The sequence below is a fragment of the Acyrthosiphon pisum genome, chromosome A1 (genome assembly GCF_005508785.2).
Source record: "Acyrthosiphon pisum isolate AL4f chromosome A1, pea_aphid_22Mar2018_4r6ur, whole genome shotgun sequence".
Lineage (NCBI taxonomy): Eukaryota > Metazoa > Arthropoda > Insecta > Hemiptera > Aphididae > Acyrthosiphon > Acyrthosiphon pisum.
This window is the reverse complement of record NC_042494.1, coordinates 111,249,400-111,268,816: the sequence shown is the minus strand read 5'-3', so window position 1 is coordinate 111,268,816 and position 19,417 is coordinate 111,249,400. Positions and strand designations below refer to the sequence as shown.

At 28.3% G+C, this 19,417-nt stretch overlaps 1 protein-coding gene across 6 annotated transcripts; it reads left to right on the top strand.

Annotated features, from left to right (window-relative positions):
* Positions 1 to 345: 345 nt before the first annotated feature.
* LOC100164006 (matrix metalloproteinase-16) lies at positions 346 to 18,705 on the top strand. 6 transcript variants are annotated; one of them, XR_511207.3, is made up of 12 exons: positions 353 to 811; positions 1,557 to 1,686; positions 3,238 to 3,345; positions 7,070 to 7,221; positions 7,589 to 7,742; positions 8,591 to 8,739; positions 8,834 to 9,020; positions 9,116 to 9,394; positions 11,145 to 11,326; positions 11,437 to 11,626; positions 12,961 to 13,021; positions 13,150 to 14,000. XR_511207.3 is itself a non-coding variant. In XM_008190284.3 (12 exons), the coding sequence occupies exons 1-11, from the start codon at positions 707 to 709 to the stop codon at positions 12,966 to 12,968; spliced, it is 1,644 nt and encodes a 547-aa protein (XP_008188506.1). In that variant the 5' UTR covers positions 353 to 706; the 3' UTR covers positions 12,969 to 13,013; positions 13,150 to 14,000. The 6 variants fall into 6 exon arrangements, 4 of the variants coding, with proteins under 4 accessions (XP_003248224.1, XP_008188506.1, XP_003248223.1 ...); XR_511206.3 differs by having other exon boundaries at positions 12,961 to 13,029; XM_008190284.3 differs by having other exon boundaries at positions 12,961 to 13,013.
* The last annotated feature ends 712 nt before the right edge of the window (positions 18,706 to 19,417 follow it).

Genomic DNA, 19,417 nt, shown 5'->3' with positions numbered 1-19,417 from the left:
TATACCATTATACGTCGTGCACACCTCAGCTGCATCCGTCAACGACGACGTACATCCACCCAGCGAACAGAACATCATAACAAAACCCATAGCACAATACTGTTCTAATTATTATAATCATCGAGAGTGTCACGGGAAAAATCACGGAGACCATATTGTAATATATAGGTACATGTGTGGTATATTATATTATGTTTATATAGGTATGGCAGGCGGCAGGCAGGCAGCCAGGTACCGAAACCCAACCGATCGCCTTCCCACCCGTCCCGCCCGGCAGTCCACGGCGTGTACAAAACGCGTTTTGCCCGGTGGTGTGGGAGACCGATATAATAGGCGGCCGACAGCGTGAATCGGCTGCAGAGTCGTGACGAACCTCGCAGGCACTCGGGGATCGCCCGTCGTTTTCTTGGTTTTTTTTTTTATTTAAAATCGTTTTTTCGACGCGAGTCCCACATGAAAACTAGCACGTAAACCGTGATTTGTTTTCGTTCCCGAGATCGATCGTTTTGACGTGCGAAAATTGTATTGCCAGTCGAATCGAGCGTAGCTGAGGTCCACACACGATACCGTGTTATAATATTATTATAATCGTATTCACGAGAAAATCGAAATTTCGCGAAAATTCCAATAGCAGAGAAGTTCGCGAAAACGCACGAAACTATATTATATTTTGACATACCGATAACGCCGCATCGCGTACGACATCATGGCCACCTGTAAATCTTGTAACGCGCTGATGAGCTCTCTAGTCCTGCTGTTATCCTGCGTGCTGCGATGTACGGTTGCGGTTCAGACGGACGCACAAGCAATGGTCAGTATGACAATTTATTATTATTGTTTTTTTTTGCGCAGGTTCCTAGAAAACCGTTAAGAATCTTTGTTGAACGAAGATTTCTCCCAATCTTTTCCGAATTAAAAACCAATGTTACGATAATTATTCTAAACCAACATATTTATTTCAAAACACGCATTACAGGGTTTTGAAATTGTCGTCCACTAATTTTTTGAGAAACATAAAATGTAAACAACAATAATCTAATTCCTACTTATGTGAGTAAAATAAATACGTAAGACCAGTTTAATGGTAAATTATTTTTTTTTATTCAATAGGTAACAAATTAATTACGTTTTTTTAACGAAAACCTCCCCAAAAAACATGATGCGCATTGTATTTTGAAATCGATTTTAACTTATTCAAAAGATAAGGTAGGACATTTATTTAGCTCAGAAATAATAAATTATGCAAAATTATACTATACAAATTTAAATTATTTTCTAACTGCTCTTTAATGTTTTGTTTTATAATTATTTTATAAATGTATGGTTACAATAAGTACATACATTTTAGAGAACTTTTAGATGTGTAAAATATTTTGTTATTAGGTAAATATTTTTATTTTTTTAACCTGGGATTGATAATAAATTATGACTTTCCTAAACCTGATTAATATACAATACTTTTTAACTTAAGTGGATCTTCAAAATGAAGATTTATAACTAATAAAGAAGTATTCGAGTTTAAACATTTTAACTGAATATTGTAAATTATGTTATAGATGTATTTATCTCAATTTGGTTACTTAAGCCCTTCGATGAAAAATCCGAATTCAGGTCATATCATGTCTGAGGAAACAATGGCCCGGGCGTTAATGGAGTTTCAATCATTCGTTGGTCTAAATCTGACAGGTAAGTGCGTCATTTTACCTGACTCATCCGAATATCATTAAAGAAATCGTATCAATGTCACTGAACCTGAAAAGTGAATTTACGTTGCAAAATATTTGGTTAGTGTGAAAAAACTTGTCATACGGTATTTATGTTTTTAAAACAAAATTGTTCTATTATGATGATATAATATATAACATTAGGTTATATATTAATGCAATACCTTATACATAAATATTGTTTATTAAATGAAACCGTTTGTAATAATATAGTATACAATTAGAAATGTAAACCGATGAGATGATTCAATGATTCATATCGCGATCCAAGGGCGTGAGCAAGGAGATTAATGACCTTCCTTAACACGCCACTGTCATGGTGTTTTAATCGTGCACCATAATACCTATGTATATTTTTTTCATTAGGTATTCGTATAAACAAAAATATATAAGATGATTTTTTTCCGGTAAACCTTGGGACAGAAAAAAAAAACTCGGTCAAATAAACTTGTCTGACAGGTTTTTATGCGAAAAGTACATATTATTATAATATTAGGTATGTATATGCATATAGTCGGGATTTTATTCAATATTTTGATAATTTTGAGTCATGTGCGTTTCACGTTAAATTCCCAAATGCGTCACTAATATTTAATTATTTCATATTTATGAGATGTACCTAGTAGTTGATTGCCATAAAACAGTTACATTAATATTCTATAATATTTGTATATGATTACTAACTTTTAAATACTGAATAACTAATAAAAATCAAAGGATGATAAAAATAAATAAATTCAATATTAAGTACATTTCAAATCTAATGTTAATTATAATCGACATATTTTTGCGTTCAACATTTTTGTATCCCGGAGCATCAATGATTTAATTCATGTGAAACTTAAATTTAAAATATCCACGTGTGGTTCAACTAATTTTATTTTAAAAATTGTTCGAGTAATAATTAGATCCATAACTCTAGGTATATTTAATACATTTTCATTAATTAATTTATTGTGATTCGTATTTAAAATATATTTTCTATATTAAACGCATAAAACTAAAAATTGTGATGCATTTAATTTATTTATTTATGGCTCATATCTCTGGAGTGAATCATAGGTATAATATGTATTTAGTAAGATAAAAAGTTGACTTTTTGAGACGCTTCCAACCAACTAGTAGAAAATATGACAAAAGTATTAATGCTTTAATTTATTTGACGTAGAAGATGTATTACCTAACTGTTGTTTATAACTGTTTATAACTTCGTAAACTGTCAAGTGAAAATTAATATTAAAAAAATACAATAAACAAGGAACGATCAGTTTATAGTATTTACATGATTAAATTAAAAAAAAAACGATAATATTCAACTGTATAACATTAATACAATTATGGTTAAAATTATAAAATAAAACCATCTAAAATCGTATTTATTGTAATATGATCGATATTTCCTTATGTCAACTGTGTGTGTAGTATGTACTCATACTATTTGAATATTAATTACAGGTTAATACACAAGTTTTTAGTTATTTATTAATCAATCACATTGTTTTTATTTTTGAAGGTCACTTGGATGACGAAACGCTACACTATATGAGTATGCCTAGATGTGGTGTAAGAGATAAAGTCGGGTTTGCCACAGACTCCAGGTCTAGGAGATATGCTCTACAAGGTAAATATACAATTTAACACAAATTATATATTTATAGGGACTTAAATTTTATTTTAAAATTATAATATTAAAACAATAATGGATTTTGTGATAAATACGTACTCTATACACTTAAACACGGAAAATATTTTATATTCAACGCAGTAATGAATTCGTTATTTTTTCAATCATATAAAACCATATTACAAATTACAGTTTTCATATTAAATAAAAAATGAGAATAACATTTGAAGTAACAAAGTTATAAAAGTAACAAATATTAGTGAGAAAAGGTATAAAAATGCTAACTGTATGTATATTAGTTTTATTCTTTGCACCAAACACAATAATGTTATTAAGTCTGTGTAACAAAATATTCCATCGACAATGTATTTTCAAAACTGCCTTGATTTTCTATTTTCTAATTAAAATACTATTTAGTGTTCAAATTTAAATACGTTTGTTAGGTATGTGTTCATGTATTTAATATAATTTTATTAAGTTGTTCTGTTCGTATATGCGCAATATTTAAATATAAAATCCATTTTATCAATTATTATATTTTCAACTGTACAAATATTTTTATTCAATATGAATTGGATTTTTGCATTTAATTTAAAAAACTCACTAAATCAAAGTTAGAAATATTTCGTATAAATAATTCCAATAATATTAATATTTATATGATTTTTTTTTAGTATTGTTATTAAATTAAAGTTACTCATATTTGATTTACGTTAACCAAGTGTAAGAATTGAAATCAAAAATAAATGATTTGTTCAAAACCAATTTTCCACAAAAAAAAAAAATCTAATAAAGACCATACATTTTATATGTGGTTTTATTTTTTTATACTTGTATGTACACAGTGATAGAGTTTAAAATGGAAACAAAGCAGAGCATAAACAAATAGAAAAATAATAAATAATTTTATTTGGTACGTCAAGTTAGGGGTTTTATATTGTCTTAAGCAATAGTTTAAACTGATATAAAATGTACATATGATAATATTTGAAATATATACATAATATAAATATACATATTTATATAGATACCAATATAAAAAAAAAATGTATTTCAAGTTATTCTGAAATAACGAAACAATAACAATTACAATCGAGCACAAAATATACAGCTTTTGTATTCAACACGGTACTCGGTTTTTGTGCCAATAATGTTATTTTGCAACAGGTATTCTGCATGAGTTCCATCACAGTATTATGCGTGTACCATATCTATCTATTATTTTGACGTGAAATAAACGATTGAAAATATTGTTTCGATGACATCACATAATATACAAATTTCCGCATATTATTTTCTACAATAGAAAAATAAATAATTGCACTTAGTCATACACTGTTATAATAATACATGTTATTATACCTAAACGCGTTGTAATTGTTGTTGTTGGTGGCAAAAAAGATCTCTCCCTCCACGCACGCACTCGCGGGCAAACACACACACACACACACACACACACACGCGTGAGTATTTCTTAAACGTTGTGGTCCATATATTATTATTACCTGTTCTTTTTTAACGCGTACGCGTTAAATCTCTTTTACGCTATTTTGTCAAGTTCAATGCGACCAATTTTCCACTTGTCTTGTTGGTTTTGGACAAAGGACGCACACATTCATCATATTGTATATCTATATATAATATATATATATAAAGGCAGTGCGAGGAGATAACGCAATATTACTTTTTCTATATATATATATATATAATATTTGTGTGCGTAAACCGTCCCTCAAATCTGGTAGTGACTTATTCAATGTGTATGTTCTGGGCCACATTTCGTGGTATGTATATACCTACACCTTTTAGAAAATTCTTATATAATGCCCGCAGTTAAATAATATTTCAGACGATTACAGTGTAATATAATATAATATTATTGTACAATAAAAAGAAAAGAAAACTAATTTATTATGTTATTTGATCGAAATTGTATAAATTGTTGCCGAATATAATATTATGTTTGGTACAGCGCCTAATATGAGTATAGACGTCATTATATTTTATCTCGGGCGTATTCCGGACGATTGTGTAGGTACATAATATTTTGTCTAACTAAATTATACCGACATAAGAGTCTTAATAAAAATGCTCCAATTATCCCATAAGTACGACTGATATATTAACACAGTTGCTGTGTATATGCATAGAAATACGCATAATATATTATGCAAATGGTTTGTATGTATCTAGTGTGGTTCTGTCGAAATTTGCCCTTTTGCACCAAATTATACAACTCGGATGTTTGAATATCCGGTCCGATCAAACATCATTATTGTCGAGTATCCTCTGGCCAAAACCGAAACAACAATAAAATAATTGTCCTGCACGCATGCCATTGTAACTTGCCTGGGCAACAATATCATTGTGTGGAATACGTTTACGACTAAAGTGACCACGAATAACATATTTTACAATATTTTTGTTATATTAAATTAATTAATAAAAAAGGTAACACTAAAATATATAGGTATAAAATGAATACTATGATTGAACGCGTTTACTATTACGATTTTCGAAATTGATTTGCCCCTGTAAAAATTTAATTATGATATTTCATATAAATGGAAATGCATTCAATAAAACACCGATATTTAGTGCTCATAATTATTAATTTAGTTGTTATTTTTTGTTTTTACATTTTGCGTGAGAATTTTAGTCATTATTTATAATAATAAACTTAATATGAAAACAATGTTACCTACATTTTTTTGTTAATACATACCTATTATTTTGTTTATTTTCTGAATATTTTATTGTTTATGTCACAATATTAACATAATATATTAACACAACAATGACTGTTAATCGATGGAATCTATATATTGTAGGTATAGGTACTTAACATAATAATATTATTCAGGTGATGATGATGATACAAGAGCATAATATAAACAGGATGTAGTGAAAACATAATAATATTTAATTTGTATAACATCTAATATATTATTGGATTTTAACAAACAATTTAATATGAAACTTATACATTATCAATTAAATAAGATTTTAGTTTAAATTATAGTTTTTTTGTAACGGCCTTCCTTAGACCAAATGAAAAAAAATAAACAAATAAAAAACAATACAATCGTTACATATTTCGTCATGAACGTCCATTGATATTATTTCCTATCGTCGTACACGTATGCAATTATCGTGTAATGCCATGACCAATTGAATTTTGATTTTTGTGGTATAAGGCTGAAAAAATAATTTAAACAATATTAAACATTTTTACGCTTGTATGAGTAAATACATTGAAATGAAACGAATTTCCGTAAAAAATCCGACAGATTTGTCGTACTTACGTCCTACGCGTGTATTTTATTTCTCACTATGATAATAATAATAATATAACAACAACAATAACAACAACAACAAAAACGATAATAATAACAATAATATATTGTGTTGTTTTAAAAATGTTATAATATGCTGTATACGTATACAGAACAATATAAATAATGTAGAACTCGGAAACACCAGTAGGATCAAGGAAATGAGACAATATTATATTTGTCACACGAGAATTGTTGGTTATATAAGCTGTGCTCATAATAATTATGCATATTTCGACTTAGCCGATTAATCTTCTCTAATTATTCGGTGCTGTGTGACACACACACAAACGTATTTATATTATATACGCATTACACATGTTGTGTAATATATTATTCATAATACTATGTATAATGTATATAGATATTATAATATGTATTTATAGGTAGCCGGTGGAGGGTGAAAGACTTGACGTATAAAATATCCAAGTATCCTAAACTGCTGGGTAAGTCGGAAACGGACTCGGAAATCCGGAAAGCATTCGACGTATGGTCTGACGTCACACCGTTGACGTTTACTCACAAAAAATCCGGACAAGTAAGTTTGGAATATAGCATATTATCATACATTACTGTTTCGAAATGATTAATGTATAGTATAAATTAAATTTTAATTGTACGTTAGTTTTAAAATTTATAAAATTTCAATAAAATAAATATGGGTACCAATAGGTATTATGCAGTGGAACCTCGTTACCTCGAACTCGGGTATCTCAAAGTTTCTGTATGTTGATTTTTTTATTTCGGTTTCTTGAGACTTTCAGATACCGATGTTCCGCTGTATAGTGTTTTATAATTTTTATTTTAATAAGGTATTTAATTTTAATAGAAAAAATAGTCTTATTTTGTATAATGTTGTAATTGTTGTAGTCATTAAATAGTTTTTAAAAACTGTACAAATATAGGTGCACATCGAAATCAGATTTGAAAAAGGCGAGCATGGTGATGGTGATCCATTCGACGGACCAGGTGGAACTTTGGCACATGCTTTCTTTCCGGTTTACGGGGGTGATGCTCATTTTGATGACTCAGAAAAATGGTCAATAGGTTCATTTAAAGGTAAGATTGAAATTTAAATGCAATTATTTTAAAACTGTTTTATTAAGATTGTCATAAGTTATCTATAGTTACCGATTTAAATTTTAATATTTAAAATTATATTTAAACATCCAAATAGGAAATCCTCTAATTTCATTACTATATTCACAGTATTTTAATATGACTAAAGAAATTGTATGTTTCACCCGTTCGTCAAATAGAATTTCAAATTGACTAGTGGATATATGTAAAGTTGCTGATGTATTATTAATTACTAAAATTAATTATCTCTAAAAGTGTTTTCGAAAAAAAACAATATTGTAAAATAAATAGCCTTTCTACTTCACTTTGAATATTATAACTATTTTACTTTTAAAAATCACCTTTGAAAGCTTTTTGTTTTAACTAAAGATCTTTGAAAAGTGATACAGCTTTTGAAACATTTTTAAAAGAATATTTTCAAAGTAAAAAATTGATCTTAATTAAGAAAAATAGATGAATGCAGATTTTTATAATGTATTGAAACATTGAAATGTATAATAGATGTATATACTATAATAAAATGAGTATCCTCAATAAAATTGACAACTATTGTTGACAGCACAGGTTGTTTAAAAATGAAAAAAAGAATACCTGAGTACCTATTTAGTTTTTTATACATATTTTCCCAAGTACGAATTTTTATTATTATTTCATAATATCGATACACATTACTGTATATGCGTATTCTGTAATAATCTTTACCGGAAAAATTAGTCAATTTATTCGTAAGAAAATATTGTTGTTAAATTATATATATATTTATATATTCTATATAGACCTACGGTACATATGGTGACGTTCACGTGTACCTATATTCTTTTTTAAAGGTACTAACTTGTTTCAAGTAGCAGCTCATGAATTCGGTCACTCATTAGGATTGTCTCACTCAGACGTCCGGTCGGCATTAATGGCTCCATTTTATAGAGGTTATAATCCGTCATTTAATTTGGACAGCGACGATGTGGAAGCCATTCAGGTTGAGCACGAAGACAATAATTGTCCATCTTAAAGCTACAATTATTAAACTAGATGACGTGATTAACATAACATTTTTTTGTCCACCTTTCTAGGCTCTGTACGGCGCTAGCACCTCGGGAGAATCAGACAACGATGACGACAGCACTAGCCAAGGATCGGGTAAAAAGACAACAACGCAAGAACCACCGGGCACAGAGGGCAGTGACGCTGAATTATGCACAGACACTAAAGTGAACGCTTTGTTCAATTCGGCCGCCGGTGAAACTTTTGTGTTTAAAGGTAAGTCCCCCACGTCGAGTACCTACTCCGTTATTTTGTACGTGAATATTATTGTAAAAAAATATAACGAAATCGCGCGTTCCTCTGTACTGCAGGTGATTACTATTGGAAGTTGACGGACGACGGACTGGCTCAAGGATTTCCCAAGTCCATCGCGGGCACGTGGTCTGGCCTGCCGGGCAACATAGACGCCGCGTTTACGTATAAAAACGGTAAAACTTACTTCTTCAAAGGCACAAAGTATTGGAAGTACACTGATACCACGATGGACGACGGATATCCAAAAGACATAAGCGACGGCTTCGCCGGTATCCCAGACAATGTTGACGCCGCTCTTGTTTGGAGTGGAAACGGAAAGATTTACTTTTTCAAAGGTTGGTTTTGTGCGACACGGAAAATATGTAACATCATTTCGTCCACATGCATTCGTCTGCAGATACAAACGAACTTAAATACCAATGACATATTTTTATTTACTAATGATACGATCTTACCTAATAGTATGTGTGTTTCATATTAACTAACCCGATTACCTACGTTATCTTAACACTAAGCAACGACAACTACCGAGTTTTTTTTTAAAAACTTGATATATTTGACATTTCTTCTATTGGATGGTAAGTAGTTAATAAACACATGTATAACACAAAGAAAATTAGCACAAACAATATTAAGACTATATTAATTATTGAGCTTGGATATTACGCATAATATACTTATACCATATAATATAGCTACTTCAGTAGATACACATTGTTTTTCAATAAGACTATTTTTTTTCCTCAAATTAATTACGTTAGCAACTAATAATGTAATTATTTGTTTTTGTACGATTCGAAACAAATACTGTAACTTGATTTATAATTTATAAACTTAATTTTTGTACAATCTATTGCAAAATATTGGTATATTTATATAGGTATTTGTATATTATTATTGCTATCAACAACATTATTTAATTTAAACTGTATGCCTTGAACAGTCATTGGAAAAGTTTTTATTTACTCAGTGACAGAACTGTGAGCTGAGTAGTTAATATAAATCAATCATAAAATGTTTAGTTAGTTGCATGAAATGATTGTTCTAAAGTAAATAGTTAACAATCTACGTTAATTTACTTTTTTATTTCAAAATTATTTTTAACTTTTGTAATTTTTGATTCCGAGCGAAGTGAGAAATAAGTATTAGTTTAACAATGATTTTAATCATTCAGTTGTAATTCATAAAATATTAATCGTAGAAACTTAAATCTTTCTACAGTTTTTTTCGTTTTTTATACAAAATACAATTTCAAAATTATTTGGATTCATTCTTAGCTATTTATACCGCGAACCTATTGAAACATGGTATTAGTTCAAGTTATACACGATATTTTTCATAATATTTGCTTAAGTTATAAAATCAAGGAAATAATAATACGAATATGAATATGATTATAATATAACATAAACTATCTTTAAAAGTATATGCTGATCCACCAGTCTCCTTCGTTCACAATCATTTTTCGCATATCTACAATACCTTTAAAAATTTAAAACATCCATTACAGTATTGAATGACCAAGTGTACTCAAAACCTACTATAAAGCTGAGCGAGTTCCCTTGTTTATTACATTAAATTTTGTATTTCAATTAAACGCTCGAACGATTTCTTATTGTTATTATAAAATAAATACAAGTATAAGGTACTTACCTACATTATTATATTATATTATAGTCTTAATTTTTATAATTTACGAATGCGAATTCAATTACTTTCATGAATTTTTATCTATTCTGTTTATCAACTTGCATTACCTATTGTCTTACTCTTATAGTTTATTACTTTTTAGATAACTATATTTGAATGCACGTATTTTTTTGAATTATGTTTTATTCTCACGCACTTCTCCGAGTTTAAAAACCAATCGATATTAACTTCTGACTATGATTAATTGGAAGTGTAATAATTTGTACTTATTTTTTCTTTATACTGAACGTTTAAAATCGGTCATAAATCAAATAATGTATAAAAAAACATTACTTAAACATTAAGGTTTAACAATACATTTAAAATAAAAATAATATAAAAAAAAACTCAGCATTTGTTGTTTATATATAATATAATAAATATAATTAATTTTAGGCTCAAAGTTCTGGAAATTCGACCCGATGCAAAAGCCCCCTGTAAAGAGCACGTATCCGAAGCCTATCAGCAACTGGGATGGTATACCGGATAACATTGACGCGGTTTTGCATTACACCAATGGCTATACATATTTTTTCAAAGATGAGAACTATTACAGGTTCAACGACAGGACGTTTGCAGTAAGTTCAATACAATATTATTATTATTATTTATTTTTATTTTTAAACGCTGACAAATTATATCGACGTTTTCAACGTGCCCACACCAATTGTTCGTTTCGATTTCCCAGGTCGATACTGCAGACCCACCTTTCCCTCGCAATGCTGGTTATTGGTGGTTTGGCTGTAGGGCTGAAAATAAGGGACATCGGCAAGAAGTGACCGCAGCGCCCAGCATACTCAGACCAACGTGGATGGAAGTCAGGCGGGATCACAAGGGCAATCAAAATACGGATGTTGGTGATCTAATAATGGACGCAGGTAAGGATTTTTTTTGTTTAATGTGATATGAAAATTGGGCTGCAAAGGGGCGTAAGATATTGTAATGACAATAATGGCTGTCGGTGTGTTTTTTTTTCATTTAATTATTTATTCACACCGAGTGTTCGATTACAAGCGAAAGACGCAAGTCAAAAAAAATTGCACTAGAATCTAACGCGTGTGTACGCTGAGATATGCCTTATGCGGGATATTCCGGATTAATGTAATCAACTTTTTAAAATACACTTATAATACTGCTGTAATCAAACACTCGGCGTCGAACGCACGCTATTCCTTTGTGATATTGCCATAATCGAACAATTAAAAATGCACTCGCACAAAGGTGCATCTTTTGTGTCCGGCTGGTGCAGTAGACCGTGTGCATTACAAACGATGCGTTTACAGTGCACACGAGTCGCATCAACGCAACGTATTAGTTATTATATTAAATTGTTTTGGATGCATGGCGATATTATTATTATGAATTTCAAAATGCTCCCGGTGTTTGATTAGGATAGCTGGACGCGTCAAATTTTATTGACCAATGGCAACTATTTTCACATTGTAAATATTGTTATAATGTCCCTTTTCATGCCACAGGAAATATTGTAATCATTGAATGTAATCGATTAATGTATTTGCGTACTTGGGTGTCAGTCTTTTTTTATCTCTGTGAATGGTTATTTTGATTTTATGAATATGCTTATTTATTTATTTTTTACTGATACTTGCGTATCCACTATCGTATGCTAGCACAAAATGCATGATAATATGGTGTTACAAAAATAAAATGTTGTGTTTTGTAAAAAATTAAAATTATAAAATGTTTAAACGTATTTGTATAATATATTATATTATATTTAATTTTTATTATACGATCGTTTAAACTTAATATTATATGTGGAATGCGACTAAATAGGTACTATAGTAATTCTATAGCGAAAAGGTGCACGAATATAATTGGTGTACATTATGTATTATATTAACACGTAAGATTGAATATTATTTTTGGGGCTATAACCAAAGGAACACAAACAGCTCGCTGTTCTATCGGTTTTAAATACAAATTTTACCAGCTCGGGTTTTCAGCGCATGACACTCACGTTTCAATTGATTGCTATTTTGGTTATTATTATTATTATTTTGATATTGTGCGAATAATATTATTGTATTGTAGCTGTAAATATATAATTGACGTCCGTTAACTGCACACGCTTTTAAGATTTCTTTATTAGAAAACGACTTAAAAAAAAATTTGTATTATTTTTTGAACCGCAAACGATAATAATATTATACACTCATCATATTATTGTATATTATTATATTACATGTAGCTGTGTAAGCAAGTGGTTCGGTGCTGAACGGTTCGCTCGCATTATGGATATCGGTATGCTGGTATGCTGGTTAGAAAAAGTATCTAGATTATACCGCTTTGAACCAAAAAAAAAAAGAAAAAATGCAATTTTTTTTTTAAAATGCCCATCAACAAATTTTAAACCAACGGTATTGGATTGTGTTAACAGAAGAAGATAGTGGCCACACCGGTATTTTGAAAATGTGAAACTGTGCGGGGGACCGCATCGATTTATTATATTGTTTGTTGAATGTTTTGGACACGGTGTAATACCTTACCTACACGTCAAGTGCCGAATACAACTACCGAACCTACCGAGTTATTGACCGACTGCAGCGCCGCCGTGCCGGAGGCCTGTTTTTGTATACATCGGTATAACACCTATACAAATATGAAAAAACAAATAATAATTGTTATTAGGATTCAAAAGGCCCTTGTACTGCCTTTAGTATTTATTCCGAACTTTGAATGTACGAGTTCAGGGTCGACTTTCTTAAAGAGACTGAATTTTACACATCGTTATATAATATTATATGTACCCATTTATTTAAGCTAATGTCATTATATATAGTTTTTATAGTAAATATTATTATTATTTTATTGTAATATACGTAGGTATATGTACGTTTGTTTTGTTTGAAAATTAATATTATTCTCATTCCTTGTAGACATGATATTATTTTGTATTTTATTTTAATAATAATAATTATCTCGTGAAACAATATTATGTTGCATTTATATATTATTTAGTATATATTGTTCAACTTTTACAATTTTCGAATGAAATTTGAAATATTGTTTGAAAATATAGAAGATGTAACTACTGATTTAAGTGTATTTTATTCTAGAATCATCGACTCGTTTTTGTAGTTAAAAACAATGAATAATTTGAACGTCTTAAACGGAAGAAAATATTACAAAATACTTATTTATCAATCACCTTGTCTTAAAGTGTATTAACAATGTAATTGTATTAAGCTTGTTATATTATTTAAAATATAGTGGTTGCTCCTAGTAAAATAGATTACAAATATAGAGATACGTCTTTTAAATAATGCTTCTGTCAGATGATTGGTGGATGAAAAAAATTTTCATATATTTTATGGTTCTAAATTTAAAAATCAGCAAACGTTTTTTATATAGAACAATATGCAAAAAAAATTCATATCGGGAAATACAATTCGTTGTGTTAGTATTATAAAATAAAACTCGAAAGCAAGATAAACGACGATGCGTAGGAAAAAAGGCATGTGGCAATTTAATAGCTATGGTGGAGCGGAAAAATATTCCAAGAACCGACGAAGACGAAGCTTAGCCGATTATACGTGTGGAGAGCCCTTTAAAAAAATTGATGAAATTACAAACTATTATTCTTCTTCTTCAAAAAAAATTACCAAGCAATAATTTCATATTCCAAGTACGAATATTATTTTATAAGTTTTATCACGTTGGCCGATAAAGTATGGTTTATTTCTAAATTATGTAATCAAATCAAATCGAAGAAATAAACTACTAATATTACTAATATAATAAATTATTATATTTTACTTCGTTTACTAAACAAATATTGATTATAGGATTTTATTTTACTAAAGAAAAAAATTATTATTATTATTGGGCACAGAATGGAAAAATTACATAAGCTAATAAACTGGAATATATAGGCAATATACGATAAACAGTATTTTTGACATATCATGTATTTTTTTGAGCTGATTTACAATATTGTGTTTTTTTGTAGCAACATCATCTGATTATTCGAAATGTACATTTTAATTAATATTATTAAATACTTTTATTTTTATGAGTTTGTATATTCATAATTAAAATAATTAATTGTGGTGTAAATTAGTATTTTTGTTTTGATTTATCGCGTCATCAGTTTTTGGACAGAAAGCACAAAATGCTGTGAAAGTTTCATCATTTGAAATACATAATATCGGACCTAACGTATTTAAAAGTATGATCATTTTCAGAATTTCCAATAACATTTTAAAACCACGAACTTAAATATTATGGACACTGAGATCAGAGTTCGAGGATATTTTTTCACTTATTTTTAATAATTCTAGAGCTTTGACATTTTCACTGATTAGTATTCTCTGTAGAAATGACATTTATTCCAAACGGTTTGACTATTCATGAAATCTGCAGAGAAATAATTTAAAAATTATTAAAATAGATTTTTCTTTAAGTTGTTTTATTTGTTAAATTAAAATTCATGATTTTTAATTTATAAACATTGTTTAAGATTAGTCACAATTATTATTTAAATTATTTGAAAATTCTGCAGGAATAAATTATGAAAATTTTTTAGATTCTGAGCGGAGCGAAGAAACTAGTGGTTTTACAATGGTGTAATGGTGTTTATTTTATTTTTTTTTTAACCTGTATACAAAATTTCTACCAGAAGGAGTGTTTCGATTTCAAAATATAGTACCTTATCAGTTATCTTTTAGAAAATTGGACAAAGATGGTACTTTAAAGAGGTCATTTTTGGATTTTCTCAATAGTTATTAAATGTCACGGGAAAAACAACCGAAAAATTACGAAAAACCGTTAAAAATAGGAATTTAACTTATAACGCTTTGTTTATCACTATACAAACGAATAAAAAATTATAATATTATAATATTAATTCAACTTACAGGATATAATAAATAATAACGATATAAAATATTTAGACTGGCAAACCGTCTCCGTTCAGCATTGGTTTTCTTATTCAATGATATTATATAATTGAATTCAAGTTTAATACAATCCATTATACATAGACCCACTTGTAACCTACTGTACAGTGGAGCGACATCCACTTACCTTTTTTTTTTTTAACAATGCATTTGCTTTGGATGGAACATAATTATAATATTATTATACTTTGAATATATATATATATATGAGTATGTAGGTATGTGGTAATTAATCTTATGGGCCGAAATTGAAATGGGTAGTTTAAAATATTTAAACATTGCAATTCAAATATAATATAATGTAATATAAATTATAATATTGCGTATTATATTAGATGTACCTACCTCTATAAATTGGTGCTTATAATTTTAGAAATGCGTTTGGTTTTTTTTTTTGAGATTTTGTTTAGTGATTTTGTTTGAGGTAAACACAGAGGAAGATCTAAGTCAATATTTAATATTCGATGCAATCTAAAAAGTAGTTCAAAATTAAAATAAAGAAATGTAGTTACTTGTTACAATAGCATTTTTGAAGCACCGGCTGGCTTGGAGACTCTTGAGTCTTGACATCGAGTCTGGTTTGTGATGTAATTTTTTTTGTAGACTTATTCATTTGATTTATTCATATGTACTTTGAACTATTTATTTTTTCTGGCAATGTCATTTAAATTATTCTAAAATGTTCACAGAATAATAACTTTATCTGTATTGGTAAGTCAAACACAAGTGACTAGACTGCAAATATACTAATAAATCTCTTTTGTGTCCAAAACTAGTAGGTATGATATTTTTTCCTCTGAAATATATTTTTATTATAATACTATCATATTTAGGTGCACATATTTTTGGTGACCTATATGCCAATTTCACAACTATTTGACCTTCTAGCTGGTAATTAATCTTTTAAAAGTAGTTTATATTAGGTACCATTTATATTTTATAACAATAATAACAAATAATAATAAAGAATAGATAATAATGATACAAATATATTAAAATTCAGACAAAGCTTGAAAAGTCCAAGAAGGTAATTAAAATATTTGTATAGCTTTCTGTTACAATCATCATAAATATTATAATGGTACATACACTTACAAATATGTATGCCCCGGCCTGCGGTGTACATGTGAAGTACTACTGAACTCACCAACTGTTCATTTCTGATTCTGAAACATGTGCTTCATAAAAAGGTTCAAACGAGATTTTCTGTAAAGGTTTTCTGAAGTTTTAAACTTAAATATTGAACATTAAACGTTCAGTTTTAAGTTTATATTTTCGTTTAATGTCGAGTGTTATGTGTCACGAAAAACAAAAATCAAAATATGTAATATATTAGATCTAGATAATAAGGTTTTAACTGATCCTTATTTTTGAAACACAATTATTATTTATACCTAACATCATATTATTATACACCAAGTTAACAGAAACAACTAATACGCGTTTAATTTTTACTTAATTTTTAACGTGTACTTTTTAATTTTTAACTAACTTTTTAACTTCTAACTAATTTTTAATAAAAAAAAAATCCAATTTCAATTTACCGCATGGATTAAATATACAACATTTATGTAAACACATATTTAATCTATGTTAACCGCATTGTAATTTATCTTATAACTAATATTATTGAATAAGATATTCTTATTAGTTGTTTATTCTAATGTCAAAAAAACACAAATAGTTCGTTCCTGAACAGGAAAACTCCACTGGGGGCGCCCATCAATGCTACGATATCGTGGTTTTTCCAAACAGTAGCAATCAATAAGGTCAAGTGCTTTATTAAGGGATACATTCGATAGTGGTACATAGACAAGTGTCGCTGTAAAATAATTCAAGTGACTGTCAATGTTCTTCTCATCCCGCACAAAAGGGATCATTAACTTTTTGTAGTATTTTACAGATGAAAAATGCAAAAATTGTAATTTTTTTTTAAAGATAACCATAGAATATTCAACGAGACGCACAGCTGGTTTGCTAAAAGTAGTTCACCAAAACACACAGTCACCGTCTTGTGTATTATCTTGACATCGTTGTGGTGGTGCATTTCCTGAACTTCCGGAACCAGATCCAGAGTTCCAGTGTTCCAGGCGTTAAAGATGCTCAACTGTTCGCAATTGTATTCTTAACTGTGATAAAAAAAGTAAACTACTTAGCTATTTATATGATTATTGTAAGTACCTATAATACGTTTCATATTTTTTTACGTTTTTATTTATATTTATGTATTAATAATTTATTGAATGACCGATTTATCCAACTGATTTGTGTATTTATTACACAATATATTACACATGTTAAATTAATTTTTGGGTTTATACCTAATAATAATTTATTATAATATGGTCTATCACTCTGTCGTTATTTAATTAAATTGTTCATTGGTATGGTTACCATTCACCAACATAATAGTATTATTATTTTGTAATCATATTATTAACGGAGTTTCTCGCATTCTTCTACAACTAAGCACCAATCCTAGATAGAATTTTGAAATAATATTTTAACAATATTTCAGAAGATTTTAAAAACAATCTAACGACGATTCTATTTTTAAAATGTTTCTAAAATATTTCAAAAACATTATCATATCCTAAAATGCTGCGTGGGATGTATTATTAATTGTCTTTAATTAATTAATGTTATAATATAATTATTGTTTCATCGACATTAAATTAATTAAGTCTTCTAATATTATTATGTCGTACATTTATATTATATTATTTTATATTATATAAAAGCCAGTGAATTGATTGGTCACGTATTTTAAGACATATTGGCAAAGTCAATTAGTACTAGTATTGAATTTGCTTGTCATGATAAAATTAATTATTGATTAAACCTAAGTAATTATAAATTCAAAAATTGTGTAATGCGCTTTTCTTATATGTGTTTATTTATATTTGTCAATAATTTAATAGAATATTAAGTTTTTTGAAGATTAAACATGTTTATTTGGATAAAAATGTAATACTGGTTTGAACTTTCTATTTGCAAATACATAAAATACCAAGAGTGTTTGATTTTATTTTTAAGTTGAAAATTATTTAATATCAATTAATTATTACTCGATAAATGTATGAATATATACATAAGATTTATGTAAAATGGGTGTGTTTGACATTTGACAATTCATTACTCATAAATAAGTTATGAGCTTTTGGTGTTAATAAACACATTATTTCTTTTTTTCAGATAATTAACACACATTTTAGAATATTGAATCCTGTAGAAACTCTTCTACGCTTGTAATTAATTAATAAAAATATATTATATTTTTATACTTGTATAGGATAAATATTTATTCTTGCCAATGATTTTATGGAAAGAAGTTGACTTTTTTTATAATCAAGATAAATGTTATAATTTAATAAACAAAAAATATTAATGACTGAAATTTGATTTCGTATTTTTAAATAATATTATATAATGTAAGTTTGATAATATTGAATAATATTATTAATTGAATAAAAATTGAGAATAATTATTTTGGATTTTAGGGGATCAAATGATGTATACATTTTTACATAATATATTTTGTTGAATTTTAAATAAAAATATGAAATAGGTATAACATAATAATATATACTGATTAAAATCTTATTTTTGATTTAACATCGCCGTAACATTTTATTCTTGTTGTAAATAGTAGTTTCTCTGTTATTAGTTATTACCACGTTTTTATTTTTAATATTTACTTCACGGAACCAGATGAAAAATGTGTAAATCAAAATTGCTTTTTCGAAC